The 17,223-nt window shown below is 42.4% G+C and overlaps 1 protein-coding gene across 3 annotated transcripts in view; it reads left to right on the forward strand.

Annotated features, from left to right (window-relative positions):
* Positions 1-17,223, forward strand: part of Sh3bgrl2 (SH3 domain binding glutamate rich protein like 2) — a 70,399-nt gene that overhangs the window by 29,289 nt on the left and 23,887 nt on the right. For 2 of the 3 annotated variants that reach the window (XR_778955.2, XM_010617840.2), the window contains exons 1-2: positions 6,150-6,400; positions 14,995-15,180. Coding sequence is in view for 2 of the 3 variants with exons in the window: in XM_010617840.2 (XP_010616142.1) it covers positions 6,218-6,400; positions 14,995-15,180 (369 nt within the window). In the remaining variant the exon portion in view is untranslated. Of the gene's footprint in view, positions 1-6,149; positions 6,401-14,994; positions 15,181-17,223 lie in introns of those variants that run through there. The other variant, XM_010617841.2, reaches the window with a different exon arrangement.

The following is a 17,223-nucleotide window of genomic DNA, read 5'->3' on the forward strand; positions in this document are numbered from 1 at the left end:
CTGCTGCCCAGAGTGACCCGGTGCTGATCACCTCCTGTCCCCCTGCTTGCCCCAGTTCTACCAAGTTTCCCCATTGGCAGTGTGTTAGCAAACTGCTTTGAGTCTGCATTTAAAAGAGCTGTATTACTTAATGATGTGAAGCCACACTAAAACATTAGCAGAAGCATGGAAGGAAAGATGTGGGTGGTTGGATTTTACTGTTTCTACATTTTCTGTCAAGATGACATTGATGGAATCTTTATTATTAATTTAAAATTTATTTGATATAAAATTATACATATTTATGGCATATTATATGATGTTTTGATACATGTATATACCATGTAATGTTCAGGATAAATGTATCACCTCAAACATTTATCATCTTGTGATAGAATATCCAAACATCTTTTAGCATTTTAAAAATGATACAGTTTTTATTACTATATCATTGCTGAGATGAAATACTAAACACCCAAAGTTAAAGGAGGAAGGGTTTGTTTCAGCTCACAGTTTGTAGAAGTGTCAAGTCTGTAGTCACTTGGCTTCAAGTGGCAGAGGAACATTGCAGAGGAGAAATAGTCCATGGCAGGCAAGCAAGACACAGTGAAGCAGCAAGCTGCAGCAGTAACAGCAGAAGCAGCCTGCCTCTCTCCCTTTTATCCTGTCCAGGCTACCAGCCTTTTGGGTGGTGCCACCCACACCCTGGGTGAACCTTCTAATTATACACACCCATAACTATGTTAAACCAATCCGGAGACTAATTTAATAATCACATACCCTTAATCCTAGCATCACACCTTAATCTCTACATCACACACCCTGGATTCTGCCACCTCTGCAATGCCCCACCTGTGCATGAGGCTTGCGGAGGATGTGTGTGTGTGTGTGTGTGTGTGTGTGTGTGTGTGTGCATCTAGATACAAGCCATGGAAACATATCATTTTCTGTAGTCACCCTGTGCAACAGAACACCAGAACTTAATTTTCCTGTCTGTCACTTAGGACCCATTGATTAACCTCTCCCAGCCTCTGCTAACCATCATTCCACTCTCAAGAAACAAGTCTTTTAGAGTCCACAGATAAGTGATATTATTTGATAATTTGTATTTCTCTGTCTGGCTTATTTGACTTAACATAATGACCTCCATTTCCATCCATATTGTGGCAAATGATAGGATTTCATTTGTTTTATGGTTGAATACCATTCCACAATGTATTTACTTTATCCATTCTTCAGTTGATAGAGACTTAACTTGCTTCCATTCCTTGACTACAGTGAAAAATGCTGAAGTGAACAAGGGGATGCCAATGACACTTTGACATACTGATTTCATAAGCTTTGGATCCATACCTGTTAGTGCAATTACTGAATCATATGGTAGTTGGGCCTCCTAGAGAGAGTAGGACTTAAATACTGAGAAAATAAGAGAGTGTTCAAGGGTAATGGAGAGAACCAAAGAAGAATTCAAGGGGTAAGTCACTCTAGTGAGCAAATAAATATAGGCAAAGGAAGAGTTGGAAGAAAGTTCATGAAGTCATGGCAACTGAGTTGTAGGAGCATCAAATGCCAGACTCAGAGTGAGAACTTCCTTCTGTTTTCAGAGCAGGCTGTGGAAAGCCTTAGGCCAGTCAAGAGATGTGGAAATGAAATTGTGATGCTCATGGATATGGAATAACCAGGAATAGTGTGTCATCCAGGGTCCTCTCAGTAAAGAAAATGGCACATGCAAAAGAGTGATTGAGAGGAATTTAAGAAAGCGGACAGGACATCAACAAAGTTTGGAAAATACTCTAAGGGTAGCGGTAGGTTTGAGGGGTGGGGTGGCCAGGGTGAGGGTAACAGCCATGTATATCTCACTGTCCAGCTGGCTGGCTCAAGATTCTGCACTTGCTGGTAGCCTAACAGATTCTAGGGCAGTGAGAGTGCAAGGACTGAGTGCTTTTCGGGACTTCTTATCTCAGGCCAAGGGATACACTATAGGCCGAAGTGAGTCCTTGGACCAACCCAGATTTAAGGGATAGACAGGGAGTCTCCACCTCTTGCTAGGAGGGGCTGCAGGGCCATATTGTCAGAGTGTCCATGAGCAGGTGGGCAGAATTTGTGGACACTTTAAAACGCCTCAGTGTGTGAAAGAAGAAACATTTTTTCATTACTCTTCCAATTTCATGTTGAGCGAAATAAGTTAGAATCGGGAGAGAAATATTCCTGTTTGCCCTAATAGGTGGGATCTAAAAAGGATGTCAAGTAGCAGGGAGGACCAGCAGAAATGTTTGGGTGCATACATGTTTTCCTCTTGAACTTACTGTATGTCTGGACAAGCAGAGGAAGGAACTGGGTAGACTGCACATGTCATCAGCCAGCTTACGGGTGAGCATTAAAGTTCACCTTTCACTTCCATTCCTTCTGGGTGTAGGTGTCACTGAGACTGTTACAGCTGCCCTAGGGATGCATCTGAAAACAAGGCAGACATTCCTCTGCTTTACCTGGTGTACATGCTAGCAGGGAAGGTACAGTTTATGGAACCTATTAATTAAAAGTGTGATTGATGTTACAAAGGAGGAATTAGACATAGTGAAAATGTGTGAAAAGGAAACACCTTAACTAAGCTGGGGCTTTTATGAGGGAAGGTTAACTGGAGTTGGTTGTAGCAGGAAGGCTGGGGTCAGTAAGGAAGAGCAGGTTGAGTGAGCTGGGTGAAAAGCAGGTAGGGAAGGGACTTCCTAGGCTGTTGACTACTTCATGTAAAGTTCTGATGAGGAGAGAATGGTACAGCTGAGTCAATGAAGGGAGACTTGGGCAGTGGTTTTAGAGCAGTGGCCCATTGATTTGTGAATTGCTTTGTTACAGACTAGTTAGAAGTGCCAATTCTGGGCTTTTAAAACCAGATTTATTTGAGATATAAGTAATACACCATACATTTCACCCATTTAAAGTGTACAGTTAGTGGCTTTCAGGATATTTACAGGATTGTCAGCACTCTGTGATGTTCAACTCACAACTGCCCCTAAGTCAGACCCCACATTCCCCATGCCAGCACTGGGTAACCACTAGTCTACGCTCTGCTTTTAGATTCATCTAGTCTGGACATGTAGTACCAATGGAATCATACAACATGTAGCTCATTGCAACTGCTTCTCGCTTAGCCTGTTTCAGAGTTCACCCATATTGTACCATATTGTAGCTAGCATGTATCAGTATTTCGCTCATTTTTATGGCCAAATAATATGTTATTTTAAAATATAAAATGCCCTCACCCCAATTTTACTGAGTCAGAAACTCTAGGTGTCATCCCTCCTATGGTCTGTGTTTTAAGAAGCTCTTCACATGCCTCAGATCCAACTAAGGGTCAAGAGCCGCTGTGGCAGCGTGGGTAGCAAGGAGGTCCACAAACCAGAAGGGTGGGTTGCCGTCATCACTGCTGGCCTGCAGTGTCTACCTTTATCTTAGGAGCATGGGAAGTTAGTAAGATTTTAAAGCAGTAATGTGAAACCATGAGGTTTATGTTTTAAAATGATTTATTTCAGCTTTTCTGTAAAAAATAGTGTTAGGGGAAATCTAACTAAAAGAAGATACAAGTTAGCATGGCATGGGCTAGTAGCAGTGAAGGTGGAAAAACATGGCTGGTTTCAAGAAGAATTTTGAAAGCCGACTTGTTGGTTAATTGTATCATAGACAAAGTAACAGATGAAGTCTAGGTTTCCCTGGTGGACAGGTGAGTGGGTGGTGTTGCTATCACTACACTTTTCTAAATTTTCTGATGTCTGATATGTGGCTAAATCTTAGTCACTTATTCCTCCCTCTGGAATCTGACTTCTTAGAGCGGTGATGGTGAACCTTTTAGAGCTTCAGTGATACAAAGAGCCCAGTGTGGCTCCTGTGCCATAGTTTCACCACCACTTTCTTAGACCATCTCCAGAGTCAACATATTGGATGACATTGAATGTAGACTATGTGGAGAATAATCTTGAGAAGACATACAGTGGTACCTCGGTTCATGAACTTAATTCTTTCCCCAGTTTTGGTTGCAACCTAGTTGCAGCAACACATCTAGAACCATAACTAACAATGACAACAAAAATTAATGTGTATGTGTGCATGATCAGTGTGCAGTGAGTATTTAAAATAAAGAACATAATGTCTATGAGAAGGTGGAAAATAAAGTGTATTGGTCACTTTCCCATCTCTGAAACAGCATACCCGACACCACAGCTTAAAGGAGGAAAGGTGTATTTTGGCTCATTGGTTTGAGAGGGTTCGGTCCATGGTTGGTTGGCTCTAAGGCAGACACAGCCTTGATGGAAAGTTCATGGTAGGACAAAGCTGCTAAACCATGAGTGCCAGAAAGCGGGGTGTTGGGGGATATTAATGAATATGAATGTGGTGGGCACAAGAGAAAATGAATCCTTTAGGGCCCTGCCTCTTCCAACCAGGTCTTACCTTCCAACAGCACATCCAACTGTGAACTCACTGATGCATTTATCTCCTGACATGTATAGCGCCCCCGTGACCCATCACCCTGAGAAAGCCCCACTTCTGAACACAAATTTTAATATAGTTCTAGCATTATCCAACTTAGCTGTTTTTAAATTACACAAAGACTTGGTCTGGAATGTAGAAAGAATTGACTAAGCTATTCTGAAAATACTGATTCCCAATCAGAAAATACAGGTGATGTGTTTGTTAGCGGTGGGTTAGATTCCAGTCATGCAAAACAGTATTCATCCACCAAGGGCAGTAGGGATTTCTTGATCTGTTCAGAAATATTCCTTTCAACTCAAGACCATAGGGCCAGGGATTCAGCTCAGCTGTTCCGCCACCTGCCTCACAAGCGCAAGGTCCTGAGTTTAATCCTTGATACCAAAAACATAACAAAATGAAAAACACAAGACCATAAACTGACACTCACCCAGGTTTCAGGAGGAAAGTAAATGAAGTGATTAGGTTTAATTATGTATCAGCTTCTTGATTTTCATCTATAATTCTGAAAAAGAAAAATAAGTGTGAAGAAAGAGTTACTACCCGTCTGTCAAGATGAAGAGATGGGCTTTAGAGAAATAAGTAACTTGCAAGAGGACTCAGACCCATGCTTTTCTGGTTCACAGCGTCCCCAGCAGACCTGTGTGATGCTGGCCAGGGACAGACTCCCCTCCCCACCAAGGTTGTTAAAATTTTGATAGGTAAAATCATACTATCTTACCTGATGTACTTTGGTAGTTCCAGGAAATCACCTGAAAGATGTTACATTTTTATATTTAAAATGCTTACTGAAAATTTGTATTTGAAAGGCTTTTGGGATAGCATTGTTTTCACGAACAAGTTAACGATATCAAACAGTTCTTAAAATCCCTTTTGTAAAATGCTTACCATTAACATGATGATAGTAGACCAGGGTCCCTCTTTACCTTGAATCGGGGAATCAAGGAGAGGGTGTAAATAAATGTAAATGTATGTGCAGCTGTGTGTGTTTAAACCACTGCTGATAACCACTTGTTATCGTAAAAGAGTCAGCAAATCTGAAACTTTTTTTTTCTAACAAAAGAAAAATATTTTAAAACATGCTTGGATTTCCAGTGTTAGGCAAACATTTTAATGCACTAGCATAAGTGCTCAGTAGTTTTTGCATGCAATACAATAACTACAAAAATTATAGAAACAGAAACTCTTAGAACTGAAACATCCTTCCCTAAACTGTGTGTTACTATGGCAAGTATATAAAGAATATTTCTAAATATTGATTACCTGGAAGATCATGTGAAAAATACAGTGGGATAGTGAGATTTTGATTCTTTAAATTAAAACATTACAAATTGAAAAGATAATTTAATATTATAAATGTGGAGAAAAGAAACTATGTGAGTTGTTCAAGAAAAGGACCAGAAATGCTGACTGCTTAAAAGAAAAAAGTTAACAGTATTTATTCAAGCCCAATACTATTTGTTTAGTGCTAAGATATGACACATGCCAAGGACTGTGCTAATGATACCTGGGTAGACAACCACAGCCTTTCTCTTGTTAAGATTGTATTGTTTTAATTTACTACCTGTAATAATGGTTCTTTCCAAATTGCCCTGTTTTGTATAACCCATTTTTATGACATTCTGATTTTCTAAAACCTAAGCCTTTGGCAAGACAGCCTCTTTAATGGTTATCTTTGACTGGGTAACCTGGTATTTGCTTTCTAATAAGATAAACTAATATAGAAACTAGAGACACAGGGCTTTATGTGTAATCCCACATGGAGTTTGGCGGCATTAGACTGCTGACAGCAGATGGCTTGTTAGGGTTAATTCTACCCTCTGTCCTCCTCCACAGTGGTGTAATGGTGGGGAGTGGCACCGGTAGGAATTTGTTCACCTGCGACTACAGAGCACCTGGCTACCTTGAACTTCATCAGATAAAGGTGTTTTGGTCTCTCCTGGTAAGTCTGGAGGCTGAAATTTATTCAGGGCCTGCTTTTCTGGGGTTCTCTTCCCCTTTTCCTGGTGCCTGTGGGGGAAAGGCCACCCTCCACCTCCAGCCCTGATCTGCTGGTTCCAAGCAAGAATAGGAAGGACAGGGCCCAAGAGCCTGGCATCTTAATCTGTCTGCTGTGTAAGGAACACAAAGCCTTGCTCAGAAGCCCTGCCTGGACTTGAGCTCACATATCACTGGCCTGGTCTGGAACACGTGGTTGTGTCAGGTGCAAAGGAAGCTGGGAAAACTAGAGCTTTCACTTTTCAGAGCGAGAATGAGTGGCCTCAAGTTTACTGTCTTCCATAGTAATTTCTGCTGTTTAAATCTCCTTTGTGCAAATACCATGCCTAGTGAGTAGAGTGAGGTGTTAAAGAATTTGCCACAAAATCAGAAATCATGTATCTCTAAGGTCTCTTCAGTTGCTGGAAAGTTCCTGGGGCCTCTGACAAGGGAAAATCCTCAGTCCTGTCCTCCCTTTTTGTTTAAGAGAAGGAGTTGTCTTCAGACCCTCTACCTCCCCTAGTCCAGCCCAGCCCCCTACTTTGCAAATTTTGTCAAAAAAAAATGTATCTTTACTCTTTCCTCTGCCTGTCTTTTGACTTTTTTTTTCCTTTTGAAATACATAAAAGACCCTAATCAGCCTTACTTCAAGTAAGAAAAAGAAGACAGAAGTGTGTTTGAAGTGTAAAGGCAGGTGAGATAAAGACCTCTTATATCAAATACCTAAAGCTTTTGAGAGTACCCATAAGTCGCTCTGTACTTTTGCAGAAGGCTACATTTAGGGCAAAGAAAGAAAAGCTAATACTTCTGAATGAAAGCAATTGAGCAAATCGCTATTACTGCTTAGCTCGTTTCTTATTTAATTTCTTAGTAAACCTATAGGAAAAGGTCCTGGATTCATTTCATGGATGTGGAAATGAGGCTGGCTGAGAAGCTACGTCATTTCCTCAGGACTGCTCAACTACAGGAACCTGGTTAAAACCAGGCAGTCTAACTCCACATAGTTTGCTTTTGCTTTCTTTCACTTTGCGTCATTGCTATCTGCCTCATTTGTCCATAATTAAATGCTTTCCTACAGTTCTTCATATTCAATCTCCATTCTTTCAAAAGCCCATTTTATTCAAATTGATTTTGCGTCTTCATTTACTAGTAAGTCCAAAGGTCCCAATGTGCCGCATGACTGCACACTCAACTCAAACATGACAAGACTTGTCTGGGAGCCTATGGAAAGAATCTGTCAGGAGCTGCATAATAATGTGAGCTAACTGGCAGCCTTCTGGGAAAGGGATAATCCTGCCAGGAGTACAGCAGTAGAGGCATGACAGTTGAAGTTATTTAGAGGTCATTGCCACAGTGGGAGGTAGGTCTGAGCCAAGTTCAACTGAATTTATTTAGCCTGTCTTCGGATCCACTTCCTAGGAAATCTTGGAGTAAGGAGGTTGCTAGTTAAAGTCACAAGCGTCTTCCACAGGTCCTGGAATGTCCCTGCCACATCAGCAAACTGCAGCACTGCCCAGCAGCTTTCTGCTCTGGCGCCTGTGGTACTGGGTCTTGAGGGCTTGGGTACAGGCAGTGGGATCCTCAGCAGATCTGGGGATCTAGATTTGAGAGGAAAGGTTTATTCATGCAGGGGTCAGGAAGGCTGCTGAAAGCACAGCTAAGTAGCATGGTTCAGAGCTCTTGGAGATATTGGGGAAAGTATTTAAGGCTAATGAGGGTCCTGGGATAGCAGTTAGAAGCCTAATCAGGGAAATGCCAACACATTTTCTTAATTCTCATTTGCCATTGATTTACAAATATTTCAGTAATTTAACAAGATCATTTGAGTAATACAAAATATTATGTTCTTGCAGTTTTTAAAATTAACTGACATTAGAATTTAAACATAAAGCCACCTGCAGCTTCTTCATGCATTGTCAGAGTTAAGAAGCAGTGTTTTTTCATTCAGGGTCTACAGATTCTTCTGAATTATTTCGGCTATTTATAGTTAGACACAAGATCCTAGACATACTGCTTTTTAAATTCATGTAGCTTTAGAGTTCAGGAATACTGCTGTTTGATCCATATTGCTGTTGAACTAACTTTTCAGTTACATTTGGTGGTAAATTACCAACAAGGCTTGGTTAGCATCTCTTGAACTTCACCCGAGAATCTCTGATGTTGAGCACAGGCGTGGTAATTCTTTAATCACCCATTCAGTTAGTATTTATTGAGGACCACTTGACTGTGCTAGTTCCTGTGCTTGTAGAACTGCCACTGTGGAGAGAAAGGTGAGGAAAAAATACAAGGAAACAGATTAAATAAAATTTTTAATAAATTTAGGCAATGAGACGTCAATGAAGTGGCTAGAGAGGGCTCTCTGAGACCCAAAGACGAGAAAATGAGCATTGTTGTGAATCAGTTGCTGCCCTTCCACTTGTGAAAGTTTTGTGTATTCATTAACAAATGTGTGGAGTGTCTTGTGTGCCTGATATATTGCTGATAGAGCTATACACAAAGAATCCCTGCCCTTGGGGAGATGATATTATAGTAGGAAGGGATGGACAAATGTATAAAACACAGGATGTTAAATGCACATGTTAGTGAAAAAGGGCAATAGAGAGTTCTGGGGTGGCAAACTAAACTCAGAGTTTAGTGAGAGAATTTTTTTTTTTTTTTTGCATTACTGGGGATTGATCCAAGCTATATCTCCAGTCCTTTTTATTAAAAAAAAAAAAATTAGAAAAAGCCAGGTAAAGTGGTACATATCTATAATCCCAGTGCTCAGTAGGTTGAGGCAGGAAGAGAACAGTGAACTGGGGGTGCAAGAAACTCAGAGTTTAGTGAGAGAATTTTTTTTTTTTTTTTTGCATTACTGGGGATTGATCCAAGCTATATCTCCAGTCCTTTTTATTAAAAAAAAAAAAATTAGAAAAAGCCAGGTAAAGTGGTACATATCTATAATCCCAGTGCTCAGTAGGTTGAGGCAGGAAGATTACAGTGAGTTTGAGGCCAACCTGAACTACATAGCAAGACTTAATCTCAAAACAAAATTTTTTCAGACAGTGTCTCACTAAACTGTTAAATTGTCTAGGTTTGGCCTGAGCTTGAGATCGTCCTGCCTCACCTTCCCAGAATGTTGAGGTGCAGGTGTGTGCCAGATGTGATCTAGCTCAACAAGTTGACATGCTTTTTCTGTAAAGAGCAGCTAGTAATTGTTTTTAGGTTTTGGGGACCACATAGTCTCTGTTGCAACTACTCAATTCTACCTCTGTAGGGTGTCTTACTTTGTTCATTGCTGGGACAAAATATCCAACACCCACAAATTAAAGCAGGAAAGGTTTATTTTGGCTCACAGTTTATATAATTAGTCCCTTTTTCGTTGGCTCCAAGTCAGGGTTGCATGGCAGTGGGGTATGTGAGAGGAGAAACAGTCCATAGCATAGCAGGCAGGAGTCAGCAGAGCAGCAGCAGCAAGCATCCCTCTGCCTTTTATCCCATACAGGGTACAAGTCTTGTGGGGGTTTGCCACGCATACCCAGGGTGGGCCTTACCATTATCCACACTGAGAACTATGCTAAGCCAGTGGAGTAATTTACTATCACACACTTTTAATCCCAGTATCACACACCCATGATCCAGCCACCTCTCAAAAGCCCCACTTATGAGTGCCTGAGGCTTTGGGGGGACATCTAGATGTAAGCCATAACATAGGGCAAAATCAGACATACACCAAATGTGAAATAAAAGGTATGATTTTGTTCCCTATAAGCTTTATTTATGGCACTGAAATTTGTATTTAATTTTTTTTTCTGGTACTGGAATTGAACTCAGGACCTTGCCCTTGCAAGGTAGGTGAGGTGCCACTGTGCTAAGTCCCCGGTCCATATTTCATTTAATTTTATATTTCACAAAATTCTTTTGATTGTTCCCCTCAAATATATAAAATCATTATTGCCTGCATGCCATACAAAAATAGTGGGCTCTATTTGGCCCATAGGCCGTATTTTACTACCCTAAATCTGACTCAAGAGTCTTGGCAGTGCCTTTTCCTTTTAATTGCTTTTTATGGTTAAAGAACACATATTTTAAAGGAAAAGTGAAATGCGATTTTTATCATTTCATAGATACCTTTGTATTTTAGATCCAATACTTTAGTTGTTACTTTATGAAGGAAATAATAAAAATGTATCTGTTTATCCGTGATGAATATTCACTTATATTAAATTTATATATTTTCAGAAAACTTTATTTCCAGGCTGTACTGTGCAGTAATAGCTTTTATTTTAAAATTTTCATCATAATAAAATACTTATGAAGACATTTTAAGTAGCAACTAAGAATTTTATCAGTTGATACTACATTTGGGTACAAGCTCTAAAAACCTGGATAAAGAGTGGCTTACCTTGTTAAAAGCTTGTTCTGTGACAGGATAAAGTACAGCCTGGGGTGGCAGCTGTGAGTGGCATCGAGGACCTGGACTCCTGCTTTCTGCTTGACCATCCTTAGAATATGTTGCTTGTCTTCTCATTTGTGAATTGGTTTTCTGAGCCTTCAGGCCTGCAAGGAAGAAAGGCAAAAGCGAAGGGCAGAAGGAGTGTTTCCTTTCAGTTTGTGAACCAGCGCCTCCCCAAAACCATCTGCCATACATCTCATTGGCCAGAACTGTACCATGAGATCATTTTTAGCTACAGTCACTTAGGTAAACACATTTTCGTAGCTGAGCACATTACTTTTCTAAACAAAGCAGATTTCTGCTACTAAGAAAGGGAAATTGGTCACTGGGTAAACAGCAGTTGTCTGCATGGCCTTCATGTGTGTTTGAATAAAAACCGCACATGTTGAGTTAACGGCTGCCTTCCACTCACGGAGAAATTGACATGGCACTGACTGGTGTCCCCTGTTTACTTCTCCGTGTACTCAGTGAAATTTTTAAATCATTGAGTGTAAGGTGGCTTTCATTTCAGAGAAGTTGAAATGTGGGAAGAATGAAAGTCTGTGCATAAAGGAACCAACTGTGTGTTGTTTCTAGAACTCTGGGGTCGTGCCCAGCACATGAGGTACCTAGGCCACTGCCTGTTGCCCCACGGGAAGGCCTTCGATTACCTGGGGCACCCTGCAGCCCAGAGTCCCAGGCCATGGACGCTTCTGCTGGTCTTAAAAACAGCCCAGCTGGTGTGACTCATCTTCCTTCCTGATGCTGGAGTCACAGACTTCCATGGGAAAGTGTCCTCTGATTTAAATTTCTCCCATCCTGTACATTTGAGTGGTTTGCTGTAGCGTTAGCTAATTTTCCATGGTTTTAGCCATGGTGTCCTTCCCATTTCTTCTTTTCAGCTATCTGGCCTTTCCTGTAAGTGTAAGGTATCATGGAGGCCAGTGACTGAGGAAGAGCCTTGAGTCCGGTGCGGTGTCACACCCGGGAGGCATCATTTCTATAAACCTCGGTCTCTGTCCTGGATGCGCCCTTCCTGCTTTTCTCTCTGTGTCTTGCTCTCGCAGTACATTGCTGTTTTGCATACTAACACATTTATAATATTCAAAAATTTTAAAGTAAGGCTCTTGCTCCCACGTTCCCCCAGGAACTCCCAGTTTCTATTCCCAAGGCCCTTTTAGCTACATGACCTCGTGACCGTCAAGATAGAAATGTATTCTCCCTCCCTCATTGTTTTCTAAAAATTGGCCCTAATCTACACACAGTTCTTTCTTTTTTTCTTTTTTTACCTACTGATAAATCTTGGAGATCTTTTTATAACAGTATTAACACATCTATAAGTGCTCCTTTTCTCTTACTAAACTGCACAGTATTAGGGTGATCTTTTGGAAATAACACCACTATGCTTCCTGTTTTGTGCTTTTAAAATGGGGATGTTCCTTACATTTTGCACTTCACAGTGCTCTGCCAGTCATCAACATTGTTAGCAGGGAACAATCCTTTGCTTTCTCCATTGTTTGTTTTATTGATGTGTTTGAATTTTAATATGTGATTATTTTTCACACGCAGTTTTAAGGTAATGGTCACAGAGACAAGGAGGGAGGGGTGTTGAGAGTATAAATTGGTGCAGTCCCCAGGAGCCTGAACAGTGTCTCTGCTGTTTGACCCTGGGTTTCATGCGTGGGGCTTTGGCATAAAGTAGTGGTATTGAGAGAGAAAGTCCAGATTTATAGTAAAGGTGTTGCTGTGGTCTCGATGTGCGCCTCCCCCAAATCCCCATGCTGTAGTCACGGGAGGTGGCCGTCGGGAGGTGGTTAGGTCATGAAGGCAGACAGAGCCTTCTGCAGAAACAGCTTGTCCTTCATGCTGTGTGAGGACACGGTGAGAAGCTTCCATCCACGGCGAACCAGGACACGGGCTCTCCTCAGTCACCAGTTCTGCCAGTCCCGTGTCCTGACCCTGGACTTCCCAGCCCCCAGAAATATGTGAAATAAATGTCTGCTGTTAATAAGCCGTACAAGTGGTGGCAGTGGTGGCAAACCTGTGGCGTGTGTGCCACAGCAGCTGTTATCACTGATGACTCTGAAAGGTTCTCCATCACTGGTCTGTGGTGTTTCATTATAGCAGTGAAGGAGGGAGGCGGATATTCTAGTGGTAAAAGTTACAAGCGTACTAAATACACAACAGCAGAGTAGCCACTGACTATGTATGTGCAGGATGGAATTTTCAGGCAGGTATTAAAGTTCCCCTTTTGGAAAATGCTTCTTGTATGAGGAAAGTATTGAGGATGAGTTGTTGGCTGAAGGGGCAGCATTGCAGCTCGTTTCACCAGTGCGGCCCTGTGAAGGTTGTGCTGCAGGAAGTTGTGCCGTAGGAGGTTGTAGTGGTAGGTTTGTGTGTGTTTATAGCTGTGTATTTCTGTGTGAACAGGACAGGAAGATGGGAAAGTGAGGAAGCTGTGTTATCCTCTAGGTGTCCCAGTGGTGAGAAAGGACGAGTTCTTAAGTAGTCACATTTTGTAGCCAAAGTGGCTGTTACATACGTTATTTGGAAAACCAGAATTTGATTATGTATCACTTTCATGTTTATTCACTCTGTGAACATTTAAAATTAGTTAGATGTGGAACTCTCATATACACAGAACTCGTTCCTCTCAGTTTTAGCAGTGGTTGCCTGGGTAGTAGAATTATAGGTCATTGTTTTATGATTTCCTGACTTCTGCAAAGCAAATAACTTGCTTTCATTATCAAAGAGGCTGAATCATGAAAAGCACTGTGGTGTGCGTCAGAGGACTAGAGAGCCAGAAGGACACTAAGCAGGAAAATGACAGGATTGTTTTCTCAAGAACACAGACTAACGTAGGATCCTCATCAAGATAGGTAGGCTCAGTTTCCTTATCTGTAAAACAGGAGCATTAAAATCTTCCTTTAGTCTTTTAATGGGAAATTAGTTAGGACATAAGATACTTTTTTGCAAGTTGAAGTTTCAAAATAATACAAACACATTTTGCTGAAATTGTGTTATCAGTTGGGGGAAAAAAGTTATCTTTTTCAGAAATGAGAAATAGCTTAGTTGAAGAAGTCAGGATAAGGCTATTACCAATTTAGATGAGTAACCATATAGTAATTTGCTTATCTTACAGTATCAACAGGCTTCAATGCCTGTCCTGTTTTGCCAGCTTTCTGTGTCCATACAAACCATACTATCTTATTATTCATGAATTTCCACTCAGGGATCAGAGAAGCCCTGTGCTTGAAGCATGTACCAGACTTGGAACTGCAGAGCACATCATTGAGGCTTTTGGGGGTACTTGGGAGGAGTGGGGAGGCAGTAAGTATGTGAGATTGTTTCTTGAGCTTTTTTTTTTTTTAATGTTGAGAGGTCTTTCTGGCTTGACCTCTCAAAATGACTTTTTTTCCTCTAGCTTTTATAAAATTTATTTTACCCTTTTAAGTTTATTCTTCGTGTATAGATTGTCCAGAATCATCAGAACAATCGAATTTGTTTTCTTAGCTTTTACCTGCTGTGCCCTCCACATTGAAGACGTTGCATATTGTCATCCATCTTAGTTAACCCACACTCTTATACTAGGAAAATGCGTAGCATCTGGATGACCTGCAGCTGTGTGAGCAGCTCCTCCAGAGCACACCTGAGCCCTGTGACTGATGGACGGACCAGAGAGGGTCAGAGGAGGGAGCAGGGGAGAGTTCTCAGCGAGGTGATGTTTGCGGTTGCTTCTTACCTGGCAGTGGAGAGTGTCTTGGGAGTTGAAAGTTGTTTTCGTGATGGTGGTTATAGCAGTGGAGGCTGAAAGAGGCTGCTGTGAGAGGATAAAAATGTTGCTTCCTCCAGGACCTGTGAAACGCTGGAGGTGGGATGGGCAGTGGTTATGGCCCGTGGAGGGCTGAATCTGACCCCACTTGGCCTGTGTCCCCAGGCATCCAAGCTGAGCCTCAGTGTTCTAGGAAGCTAGGTGGAGACCTCACCCTGAGTCCTCTGTGGGACATCAGTGAGTGGCCAGGATCGGGCGCCTGTGGAAAGTGCCCCTTGTATCTCCAACTATGAGAAACTGAGTCTCGTTCTGCTGGAAAGGCATCCTTCTGGTTTTACGTGAGCATTTCTCCTTGTTTGTCTTCTCTCTACAGATAAAGAAAAAGCAGCAGGATGTGGTTAGATTTCTGGAAGCCAACAAGATAGAGTTTGAGGAGGTGGACATCACAATGTCAGAAGAACAGAGGCAGTGGATGTACAGAAACATCCCTGCAGAAAAGAAGCCTGCTCAGGGAAACCCACTGCCACCTCAGATATTTAACGGTGACCAATACTGTGGGGTAAGTGGCTGATTGTTCTCCACTCTTTCCTCTTGGCACTCGTCACACGTGGTCACCACATGCACTGGGCTGCTTCTGTTGGCCACGGTGTCCTCTTCGCCCAGAGCCTGTGTGGGGCCATGGGTCTAACAGGGTGGAGTTGAGAGGGGACCTGAGTCCCGGAAGACTGAGTGGTTGTGTGGTTCGTGAGCATGAGCACAAGTGTGTCAGTCTCTCTGTCCCTCACTGCCTGAAAGGGGAACAGGATGGGAAACTGCACATGTGATTACCGTGTTCTAAGTTTTGAAGCATATCTTTAGATAATTATGTTTTGAGGGGCAGAGTAAAAGAGATAATTATTCCTGAATCTGTATCTCTGTCGTATAAGTAAGTACAGATAGCTGGTTGTGAGCCAGAGTTCTTTTTTTATGTTCACAAACCAGAGGGATCACTAGGAACACCTTAAATCTGTTGGGTGTCTTCCTGCTTTGTGTATCGTATGAACAGAGGGAAGTCAATTTTGTCTATCTACCCACTTTCTTGCTTCTTAGGTTAACAAATTTTGAGAGACATTTCTTCTGAGGAAGTTAGGGTTTGCCTTTTTCTTTTCTTTTCTTTCTTTTTTTTTGAGGTCTGAGAACATACGTTAACATTTATTTTGGGACTGCAGTTTTTTTAAAGATGGTCTGGAGAAGGAGACGGAGCTATAGTGCTGAGGGGCTTGAGATGAAGCACAGAGCTGGGTCATCACCAGGGTGGAAGAAGCAGCTCCCCTTCCCCAGAGAAGGAGCAGCTGGGAAGTGGCCTTGAGTAGATGCGCACGGCCTTCTTACCTGTAGCGTTTCGAGGAGAACCCTAAACATGTCACCACACATGCCCTTGAGTTCTGGTGCCACCTCACGCTGGCTGGGACACACTGGAATGCTACTCTTTAAGCTTCAGTCTTCTCTTCTTCTGTCAGGGGGTGTTGATGCCCGTCTTACCATCCAGTGTGTTTGTGAGTGTTTCTACAACACTTCTTAATCCATGAAGGATGCTTACACCCTTTACTTTCTCCTTCTACTGCCCACATTTGCTGTTATTCAGGACTATAAAAGTCCCCGGCTTTATCAAAATACATTTTCTGTTTTTTAAAGTCCCTTTGTTTTGTTGAGAGAAAGCAGACAGAAACATTGCTGTATCTTCCTAAAGCAAAGTCTTCAGAGTCCTTTGAACCAGGGTCAGGGAGGAGGAGCATGTGTATGGGATGAATAAAAGCATGTAATGTTATGAAATAAAGTGAGCTCTATTCTTATTTTCACCTTCTTGTAACTTCTAAATCTGTCTTGGCCCTGTGAGCAGTCTGTAGAACTTGTTCTAGGTATAGTATCTGGGAGCTGGCTCGGAGCTTTGTGGCTGATTGCACTGCACCAGGAAAACAGCATCTCCTTGCTTCAGCAGTGTGAGTTCCGGGGTCTTGCAGACAGCGGCTGCTGGTGTAGAGACTGTTGTCACAGTCTCTTCTGGCAGCGTTGTGGGGAACAGGGTCTGCTTTTATCAAGGTCAAGGAAATATGACCTTGAGAAAGCGTTAGAGGACAACTAACCCTGGGCCCATCTGTCCACCGGTTCCTGTGCACCTTGCTGTCCCAGCCACTGTTTCTGATGGCCTCAGCTGGTCGGGTGACCTGTGGAAACTTATCGCATTGCAAATGACAGCATCCAGGGAGCCTGCACATTCTTGTGTGCCCTGGATTGTCTACACACTTAGGACTAGGACTTTAAAGTAGATGAGCTGGGCATACACCACACGGCATGGCTTCCGCTAAGCTGCTTGGCAGTCATTGTGGACAGTTGCCTTCTCTCTCTCATTCAGCGTTTCAATACCCTGCCTGTTTCAAGGCATTTCCTGCTGAGTGGACGCCTCAAGCAGGACCACCCAGCCCAGGATTTGGACCTGGAGGGGGTTGGTGTGGAAACGCAGGTGCAGTTGGAGGCCCTTTGTGGCAGGAGAGTCTGGGGTGAGGGGCCAGGCGTAGCCCAGGTGATCCCGGGTGTGGCCCGCGATGTTCTTGGCTTCCCAGGC

The sequence above is a fragment of the Fukomys damarensis genome, unplaced genomic scaffold (genome assembly GCF_012274545.1).
Source record: "Fukomys damarensis isolate Sample0158 unplaced genomic scaffold, DMR_v1.0_HiC HiC_scaffold_27, whole genome shotgun sequence".
Classification (NCBI taxonomy): Eukaryota; Metazoa; Chordata; class Mammalia; order Rodentia; family Bathyergidae; genus Fukomys; species Fukomys damarensis.